Source organism: Hesperophylax consimilis, chromosome 2 (genome assembly GCF_061612785.1).
Source record: "Hesperophylax consimilis isolate HC1 chromosome 2, BYU_Hcon_1.0, whole genome shotgun sequence".
NCBI classification, from domain to species: Eukaryota; Metazoa; Arthropoda; class Insecta; order Trichoptera; family Limnephilidae; genus Hesperophylax; species Hesperophylax consimilis.
This window is the reverse complement of record NC_142837.1, coordinates 28,306,355-28,330,414: the sequence shown is the minus strand read 5'-3', so window position 1 is coordinate 28,330,414 and position 24,060 is coordinate 28,306,355. Positions and strand designations below refer to the sequence as shown.

Sequence of the window (24,060 nt, the reverse complement as noted above, 5' to 3'; positions counted from 1 at the left end):
AGCAGTCCAAAATGAAGTGCTGGTAAAGCTTTATTGTGAACTGCTAACTTCGCTTCTTTGGACATTTTATTCTAAGCTTTAACTGCGTTCAGTCCTCCTTTAATGGAGTTACCTGCATTTATCCTTCTGTGAATATCTCTGTCGATCTTTCAATCTATTTTTATTTGTATTACTTAATCGACTAATCAATACCTTAATTTCCATGATTGAAATAAAGTTATGAGCTGAAAACTTTACGTAGGACTAAAATTGCAGACAAAAAATATATTAAAACTTGTTTATTGCCAGGGCTATCCGGTTGAGAGTTTTTTTCTGTTTCAAACATTCGTATACTTCCTTTATACTGTATTATATGGCATTCAGATGTTTTAACAAACTATAGCATGAGACGTCTAACATACTACCAAACCAAAAAGTTAACCTAAAAGTAAATGATATGATTTATTACGACTTACTTTTTTGCTCAAAAGTTGTTGTATGTGTACAGTTGCTAGCTTTTGTATTTATTTCCTTCTACAACACGGACCTCTTCAAGATTCAATAAAAATACCCTGGGCACAGCATCCCCAGAATGATATAGGCTTTTATTTCCGATAGTTATGATCGGAGCTTGGACAGCCAGTAAGCCAAAGTCCTGAATTAATAGGCTGAAGGAATAATTCCGAGCTCACGACCATGAATAGTAATGGTATTTAATAACCTCTAAATCTCTGTGACAGTTCTACACTACCACTACAAGTACCATATGAGATGAGCACCTCTAATTTATAAATCCCTCTCCTTTTATTTCTCTAGACACTTGTAGGACGAAAATTAGACAATTGAAACGCCCTCTTCCCTCATCGGGCCTTCAGTGAGCGAAGGAGGAGTGGAGAGGAGAGACGAGATCCTCTCCCTCGAGGGGCCTTCAGCAAAACAAGGAGGAGTTTACTCTTCCATCATAGAGCCTTCAGGGAACCAAGGACGAGTGGAAATGAGAGATGTGATCCTCTTCCCTCGTGGGGCATTTAGAGGACCAAGTGGGAGTAGACTCTTCCGTCGTGAGGCCTACAGGGAAGCAAGGAGGAGTGGAGAGGAGAAATGACGCCACCTCCGTGAACTCTTCCCTTGTGGGGCCTTAATAATCTTTAAAAAAGGGACCGGGTAACTGTTGAATTAGATAGAACGAGAGATGGGATAGACAATGGACCTATGGCCTAAGTGCTCACAGAAACTTTATTTTAACCGTCTCCGCTCTATAAATAAATAATACCACAAAGGTTTTCAAACAAATGAATACCATTATTATTGTAGTTCTGCTACGCATTTATCACAGACAAATTAACATAACTTTTCAATAATAATCATCATTTACCATTTTGTCCAGAATAAAACCGTGCATTAGTAATTCTAGTGGCTTGTAAGAAAGGCAATTTATATTCCACATAATGAGCCAATATTTCTTACATGTCATGTTTCTACTCAAATTAGATTCTTCATAATAAATAATATTACGAAGCGCATTATACCCGAATCATTAGTTTTGAATTATTACTTCAGATATCAATTTGCCAAAAAGAAATATACGTAAATCTTAATCATATTCTCTGAATTTAAAAGTAAAAAAAGAAAGTCGTTTTAAAAAATACGTGTTAAGAAAATTATAATAATGTTTGTAGCTCTTTATACAGTTGGAAGTTGAAACAGTTGAGTTAGCTCAGTGGTAAGAGCAATGATCCGGCAAAGCAGAGGTCCTGAGTTCAATTCCCGCATGCGATCAAAATTTCTGTCCTTTCGGTTTCACACTTTTCGTTCGAGAGTGGTTAATATTCTCATCAATGATTAAATAAAACAAGATTATTTTATTTCTGTAGGGGGCAACCCTACCTTTCTGTGACAACCCTGGAGGTCTTGCACACGGCCCCAACCACCACGTGACTGCGACGACAGCGCCGCCAGGAGGAGAGAACGCGCAGCGTACCACGCCGCCAGAAGCCACGTACCCGTCCCGCGGTCAACAGTTTACTTAACTTAACTTGGCGCTCAGAGCTTCTCCTGAGACGTAAATAAATCGATCGACAATCATTTGTGTTTTCCTTCAAATACCTTCTGATTCCTTCTCCCGAAGATCCCGCTATAGGCATTCAATCCCACATTGGTGACCTTCCGACAGTGAACACGCGATCTAGTGAAGTGTAATCATCTGAACTTTCCTCCTGGCGCATTCCCGAGTGCCAAAGAGACGATCACTGCGTCAGGAGTATCAGACGAACATTTACATCAGTTGTTTATTGATTAAGTGAGTGATTTTGTGCAGCAAAAAGATGACGCAACAAGGCGGCAGCGTGCCGCCTGAGCCGACAGATCCCCTCACCCCCGCACCGACCGCCACGGCCGCATCTAAACCCACGCCCGCACCTACCGCCGCGCCGGAAGTGGATCGCGTGGCGGTTCGCATCCCGCCTTTTTGCCCAACGGATCCGGAACTGTGGTTCGCGATGGTAGAGCGCAGTTTCGAGGCGGCAAGGGTGACTGTAGATGCCTCCAAGTTCGGTTTCGTCCTGGGAGCCCTAGATCCAGCTTACGCCCAGGAAGTGCGAGACATAATAGTGGCACCACCGGATGTCGGAGCCTACGCTTTGCTCAAGAGTGAGCTCATTAAACGCCTCAGTGTCACGCAAGAACAGAAGACGAGGAGACTCCTGGAGCACGAGGAACGAGGAGATCGAAGGCCGTCCCAGTTCCTCCGGCACCTGCGCACCCTCGCCGGCAATACAGTGTCTGACGAAGTATTGAGGACTCTGTGGATGGGCCGACTACCTCACAGCACACGGGTGGTCCTCGCCACACAACAGGACACCCCGCTGGATAAAATGGCTAACCTCGCCGATGCCATCGACGACCTTGCGACAATGCCCTCTGCCAGCGAAGTTTTCTCTCCAAGAGCGATCACGGAGGCAAATTTAATGGATGCGATTGCCGAACTGCGCGGGAAAATCGCCGCCCTCGAAGTCAGGGATCGTCAACCCAGGGATATGAGCCCAGTTCGCCGCGATAACCGCTCTAGGTCACGACTTTTCCGTAGCCGCAGTCGTGCCAGGGGTACGCAACCATCGGACGTATGCTGGTACCACGCAACGTTCGGAGCTAATGCTCAACGGTGCCGGGAGCCCTGTAAATACGCACAGGGAAACGCCCAGGGCTACAACTGATGGCGACCAGTACCTGCAGCCCACCGAAATTAAGTCGCCTTTTCGTCACAGACCGGGTAACACGCACACAATTCCTCGTGGACACGGGCGCGGACCTGTGCGTATACCCACGGACCTTAGTACGAGGACGACCTCCTAAACAATCTTACGAGCTGGCAGCCGCGAACGGAAGCACCATCGCCACTTACGGAAACCTGACACTTACCCTCAATTTGGGGCTTAGACGTGACTTCACCTGGAGTTTCGTCATCGCTGATGTCTCCAAGCCTATCATCGGTGTGGACTTCTTGGCAAAATTCAACTTGCTGGTTGACGTCCGCAACGGAAAACTACTCGATCAAGTGACGAACCTGACCACGACAGGGACCAGGAGCAACGACAACACTCCTTCCATAAAGATAGTTACAGGTACGTCACCCTACCACATTCTGTTGCAACGATTTCCTGACCTGACGCGCCCGGACGGTACCAGGAGGGATGTTCGACACGAGACTAGGCACCACATCAGAACCACTCCAGGACCTCCAGTAAGCGAACGACCACGCCGCCTTGCCCCCGACAGGTTGAAGCTGGCCAAAAAAGAGTTTGAGACAATGGTATACCTTGGAATAGCTCGTCCTTCTGAGAGTTGTTGGGCATCGCCTCTACACATGGTACCCAAGAAAGACGACCAATGGCGACCGTGCGGAGATTATCGGAGCCTGAACGCCAGGACTATTCCAGACCGCTACCCTGTTCGCCACATTCAGGATTTTGCTCAGTCGTTGAGCGGCACTCGAATATTCTCCACCATCGACCTCGTGAGAGCGTACAACCAAATTCCAGTGGCACAGGAAGATATCCCGAAAACGGCCATATCCACACCGTTTGGCCTGTTTGAGTTCCCCATGATGTCCTTCGGCCTCCGCAACGCAGCCCAAACCTTCCAACGTTTCATCGACGAAGTCACGCGTGGACTCGACTTCTGCTACGCCTACATTGATGACATCCTCATAGCCTCATCATCAGAAGAGGAACACATGGCACACCTCGAAGTATTATTCCAACGCTTACAGGAATACGGTGTTGTCATCAACGTCGCAAAATGCCACTTCGGTGTACACGAGGTCAAGTTCCTGGGGTACTTGGTGTCCAGCAAGGGTACCACACCCCTTCCCGAGAAGGTGGAAGCGATCAGGAGCTACAACCGACCCCAAACAATCAAAGATCTTCGACGCTTTCTGGGAGCACTAAATTTCTACAGGAGATTTCTGCCCCACGCTGCAGAGGACCAGTCACCACTCAACGACTTCCTACAAGGGAACCTAAAAAGCAAACAACCCGTTCCCTGGACACCGAAGACCATAGAAGCTTTTGACAAATGCAAAGAAGCCCTTGCTCAGGCAACTTTAATCGCCCACCCAAAGTGCGAAGCTCCTCTATCCATCATTAGCGACGCTTCTGACACCACAGCTGGAGCCGCACTTCAGCAGCGCGTCAACGGAAACTGGGAGCCACTTGGATTTTTCTCGAAGAAATTCAGCCCAGCCGAACGAAAATATGGAGCGTACGACAGAGAACTTCTTGCCATATACCTTGCCGTCAAACACTTCAAGCACATGGTAGAAGGCAGGATGTTTACGATCTTTACGGATCACAAACCAATCACTTTTGCCTTCCAGCAGAAAGCTGAAAAATGCTCGCCAAGGCAATTCCGACATCTGGACTACATCAGCCAGTTTACAACCGACATACGTCACGTGGCAGACAAGGATAACATCGTCGCAGATGCCCTCTCCAGAGTCGAAGCAATCGATACTCCTCTGGACTACGCAGCGCTGGCAGCGGACCAAGTTAACGACGCAGAATTAGAGAATTGCCTTCAGGAAGGATCCAACCTGCAGCTCAAGAAGGTGCGCATCCCCGGTACCGATGCAGATCTCTACTGTGACGTCTCCACAACAACAGTCAGACCCTTTGTCACGAAAAAGTTTCGACCGGCAGCATTCAATGCGGTTCATCAACTGGCTCACCCAGGCATCAGGGCAACGACCAAACTCATGACTCAACGTTATGTCTGGCCAGCCATCAAAGCCGACACCACGAATTGGGCACGTAACTGTCTCCAGTGCCAGCGGAGCAAGGTGTCGAGACACGTATCAGCACCTCTTGGAGATTTCCCCACAACCGCATCCAGATTCGAGCATGTCCACGTGGACATCGTCATCATGCCCATGTCAGAGGGATGTCGATATTGTCTGACATGCGTAGACAGATTCACCAGGTGGCCGGAGGCATTCCCCATCAAGGACCAAGAGGCAGAGACAGTAGCACGCGCATTTTACGAAGGATGGATAACCAGATTTGGCACACCACTCCGCATCACGACCGACCAAGGCAGACAGTTTGAGTCGAAGCTGTTCAGGCAATTAAATTACTTGGCAGGAACGACCCAAATACGCACCACCGCGTACCACCCGGCAGCAAACGGTATGGTGGAGCGATTACACCGCCAGCTGAAGGCAGCGATCAAATGCCATCAGAGTAACCGCTGGACACAAGTACTTCCAACTGTCTTAATGGGCATCAGAGCAGCCTGGAGAGACGATCTCGCGACCTCGTCAGCCGAACTGGTATATGGTAAACCACTTCGCCTACCAGGAGAATTTCTGGTTGCACGTCCATCATCAGCACCCGAAGTCGACACCGGCAACTTTCTCAAGGAACTGAGACAGCATTTCGACGATTTAAGGCCAGTAGAAGGCACTCGCCATGGTGAAAAGCGACAATTCATCTTTAAGGACCTACCAACAGCAACTCACGTCTTCCTGAGAGACGACACGGTAAAAAGTCCACTCCAACTACCGTACAGTGGTCCGCACGAAGTCATTCGCCGCAGTGAACGCACGTATACGATTCGTGTTAAAGGCAGAGAAGTCACCGTGACTATCGACCGACTAAAACCAGCCTACATTACCTCCGAACCGACAGAAATGGCAGCAACAACGACAAACACAACAAACACCACACCCAACACCTTTGAGAAAACTGATCAAACTCACACCACAACACGCTCAGGCCGACGTGTGCGATTCCCGGATCGACTCGACAAGTGACAAGATTTTTTTTTTTTGGGATAATTTTATTTGTTATTTTTTCTTACAGATCACTAACCAACGATTGGTTACCCCTGTATTGAAATTATTATCAACAACACGGGTACAAGCCACATTCCGATAAGCGCTGACGCCAGGAATTTCAAAACATTCTCGAGAACAATGGACGGCATGACATCATGCTGATAACGGCTTACATAAACAAAACATTCATAGCGCATTTCGCAGAATCCCTTCATATACACGAGTATAACGAAAAGCAGATTTAGCAAAAATCGCTTCTGCCGACAAATTTGCTGAGTAGGTACCTTAGGCTGTACTATATAGTTTGCATTAGTCAAACAATCTTCAGTTCGAAAATAACCAACAATGGGTTCACAACAGACCAAGGAAGAGATCTTTGTCACCCAAGATGGGAATACGACCGTACAGCACTTCTCGCTTTCTACACTCGTCATACTCTGCATCTTGGTAACCGCCGGCATAGTATACCTCACGTGGAGATGGTGCCGCAATAGGATTAGAAGACAAATCCTGAAAGAAGGCGCACCAAACAACCCGATTCAACAATAACCGTGTCTGATCGACTTCAACGCCCGACTTCGAAGGTATCGCAGCTGCGTCTTCAATCTTCAATCTTCAATCTTCAATCTCAAGCCGACTCAGCTACTGGGGGCGGAGTACTGTAGGGGGCAACCCTACCTTTCTGTGACAACCCTGGAGGTCTTGCACACGGCCCCAACCACCACGTGACTGCGACGACAGCGCCGCCAGGAGGAGAGAACGCGCAGCGTACCACGCCGCCAGAAGCCACGTACCCGTCCCGCGGTCAACAGTTTACTTAACTTAACTTGGCGCTCAGAGCTTCTCCTGAGACGTAAATAAATCGATCGACAATCATTTGTGTTTTCCTTCAAATACCTTCTGATTCCTTCTCCCGAAGATCCCGCTATAGGCATTCAATCCCACATTTCATTGATTTATTTTAATTAACGTTGATGTTTACTTAAATTACAGTTTATTAGAGTTGTTAATATAATTTTCAGAAAATATCAACAAAAATGTTGATATACTAAATTTTTTCCTTTGTCTGTGTATGACAGAGATGTCTAATCTTTTGACTTCCATGGTTATAATGAGTATTACCGACCATATGTGAAATTAAATTAATTTTTGTTTTGGGGTATTCTAGTGGTGTATATGTGTGGACATGAATATGCTACAACAGATCCAGAAAAAAAAATCCTCAGTTAAATGGACGACATGGAAGCAGGGAGCACAACCGAAGTTCATGCATCTTAATATATTGTTGACTTACTTGAAACAACGAATGGATTTCGCCTAGAATCCAGACGTTATCCAAATCTTGCAATAATGAGTTTTAATATTTAGAGTGCATAATTCTATTAACAGCCCATTCCTCTTAGAATGCCATGACTTAGAATACATGCCTTAAAATTTCAACCGTTGTCTTCATCATGACATGTTTACGATACTACACAGTAGAACAGATGTTCTAGCACAGAAAAACAAAAAGAAGAATTTATCAATTAGTGTAATTCATTCATGATAAGAGTAACCTATACACCGATGTACTTGCTACCGAAAAGCGATAACGTGAAAAACAAACAAACAATTGACATTCACGCCGTTTCCGCAGAGGTAATCAGAGAGTATGGATGCCAAACTTGGTCTTGGCATACACTCCTCGCTTCATCTACGATCATAAGACGATCTTCATGAGAGAGTGGTAAGCTCATTATCTACCCCGCAGCCAAGTGGGGGAGTAGGTAGTACCCCAAATCACTATATGTATAATATCACGAAGCACCGCTGTGGTTCTGCCCCTGATTTCAAATGAGTAGGTTATTTGAAAAACCCGTTTTGTTCACCTAATCTAGATTTTTAAATTAATTATGTGGACCTTACCATGGCACCAAATACTAATTCAGCATATATCTGTATCTGAATATAAGAGGAAAATGTAGCATGAACACAAAACTAGGTTCACAAAGAATGAAGGCATGCTTGTCTTCCTTATATTAGCTTTAATACTTAACATATCATTTTAGTATTTTATGTATTCCTGCGCAAATACTTAAGTTACCATTAATAACTGACTGAATAATTGGGATTTCTATAGTTTAAAAGCCAATAAGACAGAATAATGCATGGGGTCGTCGGAAGACCCACTTGGTTACAGACGTTTTGTTTGGCATCCTGGCCTGTCAAGAGTTAAAGGGGTTTTGACCTAGATTGGAAGACTAAAGCATTTGTGCTGACCGTGCGAGCTAAAAAAGAAACTGTAGATTGTATTCTCTAATAATAGAATTTTTTCCGGTATTTTTTTACCGAATTGGTGCATCGCCACAAAATCAACAACGGACAATTTTTTTTAGTAGTACAGTTAATATATGGCTTATATTAGTAGGCATGTGTACCTACTTACAAATCTTATGATTATAAAAGAAATTTTGGTTTTGATTGAAACAATAAATTAGACAGCGAGTCCAGCGAGATGAGTCCAAATGATAGTACAAGTAAAAAAAGATTAAAAACTTTTTTCAAAAATCAAATGTTTTGAGATAGTCACATCACCCTATCTCCAACAATTATAGAAAAGATCGGCATCCTTAAAAAATAAATTTGGTTGTTTACAGATGAAAAAATATAATAAGCAGTAATTGTTGATTGAAGTACTACAGAGTTTTCCAATAAGAGGTGTTATTTTGATATACAATCGTAAAAGATCAATGGTTTCGTTGCTTGTGTGGCACGTAGCGCCGTCTTGTTGAAAGTAAACGTTGTCCAGATCAATACCATTCATTTAAGACCATAAAAAATCATTAATCATCTCTCGATAGCGCAATCCATTCACCGTAACTGTTGCTCCAGCCTCATTTTTAAAAAGTTAGGTCCAATGACTCCGCCGGACCATAAACCGCACCAAACAGTCACACGTTGAGGATAGAGAGGCTTTTCAACAATAACTCTTGGGTTTTTCGAGCCCCAGATGAGACAATTTTGCTTGTTGACGAAGCCACTGAGGTGGAAATGGGCCTCATCACTCAAGATGATTTGCATTTGATTCACTCAAGTGAATTGTAATAATTTCAATGCGTTGTTGAAGCGTGTATCGTTCCATTTTTATTAATAACGTAGTTTCTACTTGTCAAATGTCAAAAAATGACAGCTTCAAAAGTGACATCTACCGAAATAGGCTATTCAAAATAACACCTCTTATTGGAAAACCCTGTAGTACATATTGAATTATTTGTCGTGTTGGAAATACGCCGACGTAGCTCAGTGGTCCAGAACACCTGACCGAACATCAGAAGGTGCGGGTTCAATTCCCGTCGGCGGCATTTATTTTTACTCGGGAAACATTTTCAATTTGTATGGATATTTCAGACGACTACTAATTGCTTATAATAATTTGTTATCCTTAAAAGCTATTCCAATTTTACCGGCCCGTACTCTCAATAATATGTTCGATGACATTATTTCATCTAAATATCATCATATATTCATCTAAATCCAACTCCCCTTGTTTGTTTACAGATAGCTCCAAATCACTAGACTCTCCTAACTGCGATATATCATCGAGTTTTATTGGAATTTGCGACCTCAGTTGCTAGGCTACGATTAATTTGAAAATGAGTTGTGTAATTTGGGTGAATACTGTTATGTGTTATTATCGAAATTTCCCACAATAATTGCTAGGGTATTTTTCGCCACCCGATTACTGTAATGTTACCCGTTATTACGCTAGCCGTTATATTGTATACAATATATACATATTAATGATTTTTTTTTCTTGGGAAATGTATTATTGTATACATCGACCAAGTAGTTGATAAATCGATGGTTGGGTACCAAAATTATTTCCACAATTCATCGGTTTAAGGGTTTTTGTGAGTGGTGTTTTAAATAAAATATTTATTAATGTTTATCAACCATGTTTCCTGCATTTATCTCTTTTCGGTTGATTATTGTTATTTTGCCATAATTGTTTTGTACAACAGTTTTGTGAAGTTTCGCTACCTACATGCGTTTTTAAAAATATTTTCTGTTGAAGGTATTTTTTAATTTTTTTTTTTATGTCTTGCTAGAGCAATCCCGATGAGTTACAAAACTCATCGTAGGACGTGAAGAACTTACAATACATAGGTGGGAGTTGATGGGTACAATTTTTATAACAATATTATAAGTTTCACATACGAAACAGTACAAAAAAATAAAATATCATAATTATAAGTATCACATACAAAACAGTACATAAATAGAAAAAGGGAGGCTAAGTAGAACAAAAAAGAAGAAACAAAAAAGGAAATAGACAGGGAAATACATATAAGCACAGATCCAAGGTAGGAATTTAGAAGAAGGTACTTACCCACTAATACATTGGTAAAAATAGATTATGCTCGATTACAAATACAGTGGGTAGAAAAGGAGAGAGAGAGAGAGAGAGAGAGAGAGAGAGAGAGAGAAACAAACCAAAGTAAAAAGTAAAGTTTTAAAAAATATTCTTTTAAAAGAATAAACTTTGAATTTTTGGATTATGCAGGCTGTTCTTATACATATCTGGAATAGAGTTATAGAGTGTGAAGGCAATTTGGTTAAGAGATTTTAATTCCATATTTCGTAGTGTGTGTTAGAGGAATGCGGATTTCATTGTTGTTCTGAGTATTGTGGCTGTGGATGTCTTGATTGTAAAGTAGGTTGATGTTAGTGTGGGTTGATTGTTGGGTAATTTGAAGGACTGTGATAGCGGAAATTGGACAGATGTCCTTGACATGTGTGTCCCATGGAAGACTAAGAATATTTCTGAGAGCTCACATTATTTTGCAGAATCCACTTGGAAAGACGACCTGTGTGGAATCTGTAAGAAAAAAACGTATCGTGTAAAACGTTTACAAGAACACGATTTCGGTGAAGGTGGATTCTATTATATTTTACACCGCTTCGCTGGTTGTAGATTTTGGATCAGCAATTAGGTGCGCAATGATGAATAGTAACGTAACGACTAATCGCTAATATAGATATTTTTCTAATGCTTCTACATCTTTACATAACGTTTTGTGGCAAAAATCGACGTCCTCCCGATTCGACATTCGCTCACTAACTGACTGAAAATTATTCGAGAAGCTTTTTAATATATTAAAATGCTGTTTTAATTTATTTATATGTTCTTTTAAAATAATCTGACTGATAAGGGTTTAGACATTGTAGTAACAAATCATTTAAATTTTATAAGACCCCACCTTTGTACGCGTTTCTTTGCCAGTGAAACTAGCGTTATTAATGTAAGTATAGTTTTAGATATTTATGTTGAAAATGGGCAGCTTTTCTGGCGGTCTAGGGTTGGACGTTCGTGATTCGCAAAATATGGTGTGGTTTATCAAAAACTGGAATAATCCCGTACCTCACAATCATTCATGACAATATTCCGTAGGTACGAGAGTACGAAAATTAATTCAAAAGCTCATTTGTGCCCGGTTATGGCACGATTATAATCAGCCGGCTTTATGTCAAACGCAATAGACTAATCCAACGGAGAAAATTAATAATTCTCAATGTTCAGTGAACACTCTGTAAGTTGAGCCTGTTGGGAATCATTTCACATAATTTTTCTACCTCGCATCTTGTTTTTTTTTTTTTTTTTTTTTATTATCAATATAAAGTTTCTTTTACAGGTTTTTTTTTCCGATGTCTGTCTCACTAGGATAAACCTGTGTCGAGACAGACGTATTTGATACATTAAAAATGTTTACATATTTTTTGATACATTAAATATTTCACCACATTAAATGACATTGTGAAAAAGATAGAAAATAATAAATAATAATAATAAATGATACATTTGTTAATCAGCATCTAGTTGGAGTACATACTTATGTAGGGATTTTTATAAAAAAATTTATCATGGATCTGTCTTGGCTGATGATCCAAGATTTGATGTCTGTTTTATATTTCAGAAAAAATTCGTTCAGTCTAATGGCTAGTGGGAGAGCATTATATAGCCTTGTTGCAAAATATCTAAAATTTCTCTGGCCAAAAGTTGTTTTAGCGAAAGGGATTTGTAAGAAATTATGTCCTTTTGTTCTAGTATCACGAGCAGTTTGGATATTGTCAAAAGTAGTTTTGTGTTTGAAGAGGTATGTTAGTATGTTTTTGGCATAAAGTTGCCTAATGTCCATAACACAGATTTTCCTAAAGATTTCATCCGAACTGCTTGTGATTGGTAGTTTGAGGATAATCTTTATTATAAGTTTCTGAGCTTTAGATATTGGATCAATGGCGGCAGCGTTTGCTCCTCCCCATGCTATGATACCATACTCTATTAAAGATTGACAAAGTGCATAGTAGATTGTTTTGAGCTGGCTTAGGTTGAGAAAGTTGCGAGTTTGTCTAAAAAAATAAATGAATTTTCTAAGTTTGTTTGCTGTAGAGGTTATATGTTCTTTCCACTTTAAATTGCTATCAAAAATAATACCTAAGTATTTAATTTTAGTTACCTGTTCTAAATAAGGACAATCACATATTATCGGATTTGTCAGGTTGCAAGCACAAATTTTAATTTGATTTTCTGGGTTTCTTAAGGAAGGATTAATACTAAATTCAATGTATTTAGTTTTGGTCACATTCATTGTTAGTGTATTATTGTTTAACCATCTTTTAACCACAGTTATGCCCCTGTTAGCTTTTATGTATACATCATTCCAATTGCTTGATTTGAAGAGGAGAATCGTATCATCAGCGAAACTTACAATTTTGGCATCTATTTGAAGATTACATAATTCATTTATGTATATTAAGAACAGGGTAGGACCTAAAACACTTCCTTGAGGCACGCCGTAGCTAATTGGTAATTGATTGCTATTGCAGTTGTTGATTTTCACACTTTGCTTTCGGTTTGACAGGTAATCGCTAATAATAGTAAGTTCATCACCATTTATACCAATATTAGATAGTTTTTGTAAAAGTTTAGAGTGAGAGATAGTATCGAATGCTTTGCACAGGTCTAAGAATATTGATATGCATTTTGATCCCTTGTCTAAGTTTTCATTTAGAAAATCGGTAACTGTTGCCAGGGCTTCGGAGGTGCCTTTATTTTTCCTGAATCCAAACTGGTTGAGTGATAGTATGTTATTTTGTTCAAGGTATTCAATTAGTTGATTATTAATAGTTTTTTCAAAGACTTTAGATAGTGAATTTAGTAATGTAATTGGACGATAGTTCGTTATGTCCGCTCTAGAGCCTCCTTTATGTATTGGGATTATGATTCCGTGTTTTAGATTGTCGGGGAATCGGCCTTTTAGGATGCTTAGGTTAATAAGATTTGTTAAGGGAGTGGTTATTTCTGATACAAGTTTTTTTAAGGCAATATTTGATATATCGTCCAAGCCAGTTGAAGACGAGTTTTTTAATGAGTTTATGATCAATCTAGTATCTTCATTTGAAATTTGTTTTAGACTAAAATGCAAGTTGTTGGGCAAATTTGTATTACAGCTTAGTGAACTGGAGTTGGTATGGTTTACATCGATATTTTTTGCGAGTTGTTCACCTATTTTTGAGAAGTATTTATTTGCATGATTAACAATAATATCGGGATTACTAGAAAAACTAAATATTTTATCATTTACTTTTAGTTGTTTTAAGTCATTCGTAGGATTAGGTTGAGAGTGGGTGGCTTCTTTAAGTGTTTTCCAAAGTTTTTTAGGATCATTATTACAGTTTTCTATTTTCTGTTTGTAATATATCTCTTTAGCCTTTCTTATTATTTGGGTACAAATGTTTCTATATCTTTTATAAAAGTTTCGAAGTTGTATATCATAAGGATTGTTAATAACGTTTTTGTGGAGTTTGTTACGTTTACGGATAGATTTAATAATAGTGTGGTTAATCCATGGCTTAATTGGTAAAATATTATTTGGTATATGTTTTATAATTATGTTTGTATGTTCGTTAATGGTAGTCTGTAAGTAATTGATAAAGTACGTCCAGGCGTCTTCTGGATTTGTAATGTTAAGTAATTCTGACCATGATTTACTCATCAGAGATTGACGAACACAATCATAATTGATTTGAATGATTTTTTTCTTATTTGTTGTGTTTTTATGTTTGTCTTTTCTGTTGCATGTTTGTATGGAAAGAATAGTGGTGTAGTGGTCGGTAAGTGAAGATTCATATACAATAGATATTACTGGGCAGTTGGATTTGACCATGATGTGGTCGATGCATGAAATGGAGTCTAATGTAGCACGTGTGGTAGTGTTTATGGTGCTTTGGAATCCATGGTAAGTGAGCGTATTTAAGTATTCTTGGCACTGAGGATGTTCGTTTGTGGGCAGAATATTTATGTTGAGGTCACCAGCAATAATACAATTTTTAATATTACATAATTCAGTTAAACAGTTATTAATTGATTTTAGGAATGGTGAAATATTATAAGAGGATGGAGAACGGTATATTGCTAAGATACATGTGTCATTATTGAGAGTTATTTGCAAACAGTTTGCACCGCTGACTTGGATTTCCTTGACAGATAAACCAATCAGGTCAGTTCTGGTATAGACAACAACTCCATCATTTTGTTTAGTATGTATTGAAGTGCTGTAGTGATCATACCCTTTCAAAATTTTAGGAGCATAATTTTTTGGTATCCAGCATTCAGTAAGAATAATTATATGAAAAGAGGTTCCAATATTATCAAGTTGTAGCAAGAATTCGTCAAAATTCTTGGAAATTGATCTAATATTTTGCTGTAAGATTTGAAGAGAGGATGAGTGTGTTTGTAGTACATTTTTACAGAATTTAGGATTTGACGTCCTATAATTGGTAATACATTCCATTTTTAATAATATCCATAACAGTAAGGGTTTTCTCTAGAATTAAAAATCTACAATACCATTTTTTTAATGTCACTTTCATGTTTGACTTGAATGATTTTTTCCCCCGGACCCTTACGAACGAGTAATTTATTGGCTTTAAACCATACAAATTCGAATTTTGTTTCTTTAGCCTTTTGTTTTGCTTTCCACAGCAATTCCTTATAGTAAGGCGTAAGCACTTCACTAATATAAATGGGTGATTTTGGGTTAAGTATTTTGGCTGTATTTTTGAAAGATAAGACCATATCTCTCGTTTTCTGGTTGTAGAAATTTACTTGCAGTTTATCGGGGGCGTTAGTTCTGCGGTCCTGGGTCCTGGTCACAAGGCGTAGATCCTGCTGCAACAATGGCATACCAAGGGAATTGGCTACCCGAAGAACGGCTTCAGCTGGTTGTTCTCCCGGCCGCAATTCAACACCCGCCATTTCCACACAGTCGCAGAGATTATTTTGTTCCATAGTGGCTAGTCTGGTTTCCAGGCTTGAAATTCTTAAGTCATTCTTTATATTTATTTCACGTAAGGATTGTGTATCTTTTTGTAGGTCTTGTAGTACTTTAAAATTTGATAACAGATCTTCATATTGATTACTTATAAATTCGTTGCTTCTCTTCAGTTCCTTAATTTCGTCTTCGAACATTTTTTTAAGTTCAGTGACCTTTTGGTCAAAATGTTTGGTCAGACGAATAAAGAGCATATCATCATCGTCGGTATTTGCAGCCGAGGATGTAGACGGTGATCCTGGTCTGATTAGGCATTTTGGGCATTTCCAAGAAGTTTTATTTTTTTCTGCCATTTTTTTGTATTTGGAATCAGAGATATTGAGGCAATTATTGTGAAATGTTATTTTGCACTTGGTACACGTAAACATATACTCATCTTTATTTATTGGGTTTAGGCAACCTTCACAGTTAAGCATTGTGGTTAATAATCCTCAACGCCTAAAAAATAGTTTTCCGCAAAATTTTAGCACGAAGCGATCTCACTTTTGACCAATAGCGAGATAGGTATATTGTTTTGAATTTTGTTTAATGTCAAAGTAATTATGGACACTGATAATATGATCCTAAATTTCACTTAGATACAATCTTAAAACTTAAATAGGTGTTAACTTTTCACTTATCAATATGGGTAGCCACAGAGTAATTTTTAGACCGTTAGGTTTCACCGTTTTACACACGATTTTACAGATTTAGTTTCACTATTTTATCACTTGACTATTTCGTTTTTTTTATACTTAATTTGTTTATCACATTTATATAAGCAGCGCGAAACGCAGTGATGACACTGTGAGTAGAGTTTGACACTTTTTTGGTTTTATTACAGTGATTTTGGTGATGTTTTTTAGATTTTTATGTAGAGCGTTTGACAGTCAGTCAGTTAAAAGCCAGCTTTTATAATAATCGTTGGCTCGTGCCAATTAACAGGAGCTTTCTCCGGTCATGCTTCATACACAATTGCTTGTGAACGACAAATTTACAACAAACGATAAATAAATTGCTTAAACAGTAATGGGTTCTCCGAATTTGCAAATCATCTCATATCAACCAACCATACGTTTGACAAAAACACTGGCGTCAGTCTATTACATAAAAACGGAATAGGCCTTAGGTTGGATAACTTAGAGGCGCTAGAGTTAAGGAAAGCCAAAAACGTCAATAGCAAAGTCATCAACAACCAAATAAACCTAAATAAAAGCCCTATACTCAGATTGTTCCCTATTGACAAAGAGCACTCGCCTCTCAATCTCCCACCTATCCCTACCTCTTCCACTGTAGCTCAGACTGTCTACTTACCGTGATATCAACACATGTTAATTTATATTTAAGATGTTTAGTATTATACTGTCCTGATGAAGCTACGGTTGTAGCGAAACCCGGTCGGCATTGAGTATTTACCTATAAGTGATGTTTACAAAGTGATTTTTTAATTTTAAATAATTATCCTTCGTTTTCTTGGCGCATTATGAACTGCACTCAGCAATTTGCAAGATACCTACCCGAGGGATTAAAAAATCAAATTAAAATGAATTGAGGCAATAAAACATCCACAGCTACTTATTAAGACTCTAAAACATCTTTCAGTTCGCAAGTTTTTAACAATAAATACATTCAATAAAAAAATTGACAGTGTTAAATATAAAAAAGAGAGGATTGTTTAACAGTGGGCAAACTGTAGTTTCATTGGATTTTATACATCGACAACATTCTATCGGAGTAATTTGTTTATTCAGGTACCGACAATAGTCGCTTTATCTTGTTTCGCACAACTTTAATTGGTACATCCACATTTATTTATGCTTTCAACTTAAAACAATTCTACCGTATTCCGTTTTCACCGCAATGCGGTTATTGTACTGTTTCAATTGAAAAATCATTAATCAAAATTGAAAATGCAATGGGCGAATAGTATCGAAATCGAAATATAAATACTAAGATCTGTAGCTAGTGCAAAATCATCATTTTTTCTTGAAATCGATCATATTTTCCACCCTCCTGGATTTTAACAAACCTTTCCAACAATATTTTTATATCAAGCAATGTTAACCCTCGTAACTAGTAATTTTTTTGACACTAAATAGGATATATATTGAAAACTGAAAAAAAGTCAATTTTCATTCTGCCAGTCCTCAATATTTGAGAATTTCAACCATTTCTTAAAAAAACAACATTAACTTTATCGTAGGCAAAAAAAACTACTTCTTTGATTGGAGAAACTTTACTGATATAAAACTGTAAATTTACTAAAAAACTGGTCAAATTATTCGTTTTCCTGTTAAAAATGGAACTGCTATAACGAATGAATTGAAAAAGTATCAGTCAAAAACAAACGTTATATGAAGGCGGCAGCATACGTGTTATTAAAAATACTGATATTGTCACATTCCGTTATGTTTATGTATTAGAAAAAGAACACGTGTTCTCGATATATTCTGAATGACTAATATTTAATCTGGATGTTGGCATGCCGTCACCTTTTAACAGGATCATATTTCTCCGTTGTAGGTACTACTTGTAAATATAAAAATATTAACTTTTTAGCTAAATTTAATTTAGGTATAAGGTTCTAATTCAATGAAAATACTATAAAACATTCGAATTTCCAACAAATCAAGTACCTTAACTCTTTCATCTCAAAACTCACCGTTATGTATAAGTTTATTCAAAACCATTATGTGAATAAATTTTTTCAACTCGTTTATTTTCTCCGAATGGGTTTTACAATGCTAAGGGCTGGAAAACTGTAAACTTGATCCCTATATGCCATAATACTATTTGCATAAGTTTTTTTTTTTTTGTATTAGGCAATTCACCCTAAAAAGAGTGCTATGTGCCGTTAAAGTTAGGGGAGATGGTTATAATTTTATGGGAAATCTATACGGGAATAGGAAATCTCAAATATTGAAGTCATTCAAGTCTATGAACTTGTATAGAACTGAGAAAATGCGAGAATTGTTAAGAGAAAGTAAATAAGGAATACTAAGGGGAGATTGGTGGGTGATTTTTATAAGTAAACGATAAATGCCTTTGAAAGATGAATGATTTTTACAATTAAAGAAAACATGATCAAGAGTCTCATTTTCCATGCCGCACTGGCAGAGTGGACTATCTAGGACCCGGATTTTAAACAAATGGGATGCAATGGAGCAATGACCAATTCTCATTCTCGAGATACAGGAAATAAATCTTTTGGATTTTTTCTTGCCGTGGAACCAAGGTTTACTTGGTATATGATTTTGTATTCCAGCATAAAAAGCACCAGTTCGGGTTTTCGTATTAGACCAATTTTCTTCCCAGGAGCGAATCATATTGGATTTAAGAATTGGGATGACGTCAGAGATAGGAATTCTAAAATCTAAAGGATTAGAGCCAGAAATTGTTCCAAGTTTAGCTAGAGAATCGGCTTTCTCGTTACCCTCAATTCCCAAATGGCCAGGGACCCAAACCAATATTGTCTCGAAATTTAATTCATTTAAAGATTTAAGGGTGTTTCTGATATTATAAATAATATAGTCTTCTGGTTTATGGATATTTGAGGAAATTTTCAACACTGCGCTTAGTGAGTCAGTGCACAGTAAGGCTCGTCGAATATTGAAAAGCTGGATTTGGCTCAAAGCTTGTTCAATTGCGAAGCATTCTGCAGTAAATATAGAAATTTCTTTAGGCAATTTATAAGACAAATCTAAATCGAATTCGGGAATGTGTACCGCAGCTCCACAATCTTTGTTATCAGACTTAGAACCATCTGTGTAAATGAGTGAAAATTCTGGAAACTTAGAAGATGTAATGTTTTTAAATTTTTCCTCAACATTTTGATTAGATGAGGTAAAAATATCAGTTCGGAAGTCTGAAGTTATAACATTGGGGATATAATTGATAGAATCAAATGGGATAGTGAAAATAGGAAGGATAGGATCTTTTTGTAGATTTTGGAGGGAAGAGGACAGAGATTTGAATGAAAGAAAACTTTTTAGAAGGAGAAGAAGTCGATTTTTATCTGTCGATCTTTTTTCGTTATTTAAGTTATTGAACAAATAATCAAGGCTTTGTTCTAAAGGGTGACGCGATACAGAAAAAGATTTAAAAATATATTTATCAGCCAGGAATTGTCTCCTCAAAATTAAGGGGGGATCAACACATTCTACCTGGAGAGAATTAATTGGAGAAGATTTCATCGCTCCAATAATTATTCTGAGCGCTTTCGACTGAATTCTTTCAAGTTTTTTGTCCAAATATTTAGGAAGAGGATCGAAAAGAAATGTTCCATAATCCAAATGGCTTCGCACTAGAGCACCATACATTCATTTAAGAGTAGTAGGATGAGATCCCCACCACACTCTGGAAACAGCTCGCATAATATTTAGCCCCTTTTCACACTTAGCCGAAATGTTCTGAATATGCGGGAGCCAGGAAAGTTTATGATCCAAAAGTAGTCCAAGAAATTTAATTTGCTTAACGATTTGAAGAGGGACATTATCAAAGCAGACAGAAAAGGGGGGTATTTTTCTTTTGCGCGTAAAAGCCACTACTTTGGTTTTAGACGTAGCTAAATTCATCCCATTTGTCAACAACCAAACTTTAATATTATGTAAAGCCAAATTCAATTCCTTCGCAGCGCGCGATAGATTTTTGTGTGATAAATATATAAGGAAATCATCAGCAAAATAAAGTCGCTTGATAGATGAAGGAATTACATTGTCTAAATCACTTATATTAAATAATAATGGACTGATTACGGACCCCTGAGGTAACCCCTTCCATAGTTTGCGATTTATCGTTTTTGAGGAAAAGTGGATAATAATGGATCTGTCTGTTAGTAAATTAATAATAAATTGAACTAGTTTTAAGGGAATTTTTATTTTAATTAATTTTTCTTTCAAAATGTTAATTAATACATCGTCGTAAGCTGACGAAAGATCAAGAAATGTGGCCAGAGTGCAAGAATTAAGGGACTGAGATATACGGATGTCTGTTGTTAATACACTTAAATTATCTATGGTTGATTTCTTTTTCCGGAAGCCATATTGATTAGGAGAGATAATTCTGTTATTTTCAACAAACCATTCCAATCTGTTATTTATCAAGTGTTCTGCTACTTTCATTAAACACGACGAAAGAGCAATAGGACGATAGGATGAGATTTCAGATGGATTTTTGCCAGGTTTTAAAATCGGAAGAATTTTTTGAACTTTCCAGACTTCAGGAATAAATCCCGTTTCGAACATGTAATTAATTAGGGATAAAAAATATTCAACCGACATGTCTGAGAATGCTTTAATGAAACTATATAAGATTCCATCAGGGCCAGGAGAAGAGTCTGGAAGGGAATTGATTACTCGATTTAATTCACTTACTGAGAAAGGAGAGTCCAGCCAGCTAGAGTGAGATGGATAAGAAATAAAGGAAGGCATTTCCTCAGATCTGGCAACTGACGGAGGAGCTATCTTATCAGCAAAACCTATAATAATTTCTTCTGGAATATGTTTGGAACGCTAGGGAGTATATGACGAACCGAATTTTTTTAAATTGGACCATACGGATGACTGGGGAGATTCAGGAGACAAGCGTTTGCATAAGTTAAAAATATTCCACTTTGAGGATACTAGCCCACTACACATTAGCCCACCACACTACACATATAGATTATTGAGAAAATGTAGCTACTGATGTGCGTTTTTTCATTTCATCACTTGGTTTCCATCCCATTGAAAGTTAAGCCAAAAATTTAAAACTTTTAATATTGATGTTATTTAAATCTATTTATCTTAATAATTTCCTACGTAAAGTAAATGTGTTTTTTTGTTTCTTTAATAACAGAAACCTCATTCAGGAAAAAATAGCCTACAGTATATTCTAATTTCATTCCACATTTCATCCTAATAAATGAGAACATGTGTTCATGCACCAGCCTTGCCGTGCCTTGATAATGTACATGACGAAATGAAAAAATAATAGAATTTTTATGAACATGTGTTTATTACGAAACATATCAATTCATTCGTTAAGGGCCTGAATATGGGATTACTAATAATTTGAAGAGATTATTACTAAATTTACAGTATTCAATAATGCTATTTTGATCCGTGCTTCAAGTGAAGCCTTCAGTTTAGTTCTGACAACGCTTGCTCTGATTTCATTTTGGGCTTCTATATTACGTATATAACTTTTGATTATTATGATTCACCGAAAAGTGCGACGAGTACTTGTTGCTTATCATCTTAAAGTCCACAATCAATAAATGCTTAAATAAATAAACTAATTTGCCTTATTAAAATCGTTGAAGCAAAAAAATACATTTATTTGACTACTTCATACGATGTGAGGTCAACATTACCACCTCATCTTTTGCTTGTCACCCTTGTCTGTTCTAAAAATTCGTTTATATTATTTATAAAAATAAGAACCATGAAAGATAATTGTGTGCAGAACTGGGAGTGATGGAAAAAGGAGAATAATATGGCACAGTAATAATATCATCGAAGACCTTTGTTAATGCTCGTGGACATGAATTATTATTTTATATTGGAAATCATTCGCAAGATGTTGAACATCGTAATTTCCCGTTATCCTTTTGATGTCTCATTATATTATACTCAATATTTTTTTTACTCAGTAATTGGTTTTTTCATTTCCTAAGAACACATTTTTTGGATGTGATTGTACATAGCACATCGTGTATTGTAACCGAAAATGTGGATTTTTTATAAGCCCAAAAAATATTTTATTTGTTTTGTAAGTAAAGGATACCTAATGTTACAATATTTTTTTAACATTAACCCCACACAGGAGGCGCTGAGAAAAATAATTTTCCTCAGGGCCTGTGTCATCTTTTGGGATGTGGTGTAGGGGGTCTTTTTAAGGAAAGGAAGGAGGGGAAGTTCTAACGGTATGAGGATTGGGTGAGAATCTAGGGATCAGGGTGTCCAGGATTGATGGACATATGAATGTATACCTCCTATCACGGCGCAAGACGATGGGTCGAGAAACAAGTAGGAGAAGTCAAAGGGTCTCCCCAAACCAACCTCTCCCAATCTGGCACGCCACACACAACCTGTTCGCACCCCTGCTATATCACCAAACGTAGGTAACCACTAAGGGTGACCCAAGGCATAAGTGTTAGTTATCCAATATATGGTTCCCGGGTCTAGGTTTATTAATAATTTGTTACTGAAACGAGATTGAATCGTACTATATTTTAACGCAAAACTAAAACTACAAGACGATTAGAACAAACAACCATAATCGATTAAATTAATAACCCCCTTTGACATCAGATTTTATTGTATAATATAAGATAAATACAATTTGATATATAATGACGCATCAGTGACCCTTACATATATATTATTATGTTAAAAAAATTACGATGATGAACGTAGAAGTACGTTCCAAGATTCATGTTGCCAAAATAAGAATTCATAATGATGCATCCTCACACATTATGGTCACTAAATCAGTGTGACAAACGGAGTAATACGTTCCAAGATTCAAGATACCGAAATAAGAATTCGTAATGACGCACCCTTTCACATCATGGTCACCAAATCAGGGTGACAAACGGAGTAATAGGTTCCAAGATTCAAGATACCGAAATAAGAATTCGTAATGACGCACCCTTCCACATCATGGTCACCAAATCAGGGTGACAAACGGAGTAATAGGTTCCAAGATTCAAGATACCGAAATAAGAATTCGTAATGACGCACCCTTCCACATCATGGTCACCAAATTAGGGTGACAAACGGAGTAATAGGTTCCAAGATTCAAGATACCGAAATAAGAATTCGTAATGACGCACCCTTCCACACTATGGTCACCTAATCAGGGTGACAAACGGAATAGTACGTTCCAAGATTCAAGTTACCGAAAAAGGAATTCATAATGACGCACCAGTGACAGCCTATAACCGAAACCTTGGAGGCCTCTCCATTGTCGGTATCATATTGTTACCGTGACTATAGATGACGGATTTGATCAATATCGAATTGACATAGGGCTTTATGGATATAAAGTCATCGGTAGTTTATTTATTTTTATTTATTTTTTTATTTATTTATTAAGTTAAAAGAAATTTACATTTCACTTTCTTAACTTAAATATATAACATTAAATAAATAATATTCTAATATTGTTCTAATAACTTAAGATTAAAAAGTTTTTTCTTAAATACGGCAATCGATTTGACATTATAAAGGATGTTCTGTCTTCCTTGTCCAATTGCCTTATACAATATTAAAAACAATTTACACCTTCTATTAATAAGTCTTTCATATATTATTATTATTATTCTTATCATTGTCAAATCATAATTGCCAGAACAGTCAAATGCAAATTGATAACAGTATTTTAATGTTAAAACCTATTATTTGCATCAATTTAAAA

At 37.8% G+C, this 24,060-nt stretch overlaps 2 protein-coding genes across 2 annotated transcripts in view; one reads left to right on the top strand and one right to left on the bottom strand.

Moving 5' to 3' along the window:
* LOC149425878 (uncharacterized) overlaps positions 1-24,060 on the bottom strand; it is a 310,068-nt gene that overhangs the window by 228,261 nt on the left and 57,747 nt on the right. The gene's annotated exons all lie outside the window — the stretch shown is intronic.
* On the top strand, positions 2,304-3,191 carry LOC149425879 (uncharacterized). Its single transcript, XM_089643793.1, has one exon. The coding sequence runs from the start codon at positions 2,304-2,306 to the stop codon at positions 3,189-3,191; it is 888 nt and encodes a 295-aa protein (XP_089499919.1).

What these genes read in the sequence shown, in the direction of transcription:
- LOC149425879 (XM_089643793.1), top strand. Translation starts at nt 2,304, where the DNA reads ATGACGCAACAAGGCGGCAGCGTGCCGCCTGAGCCGACAGATCCCCTC.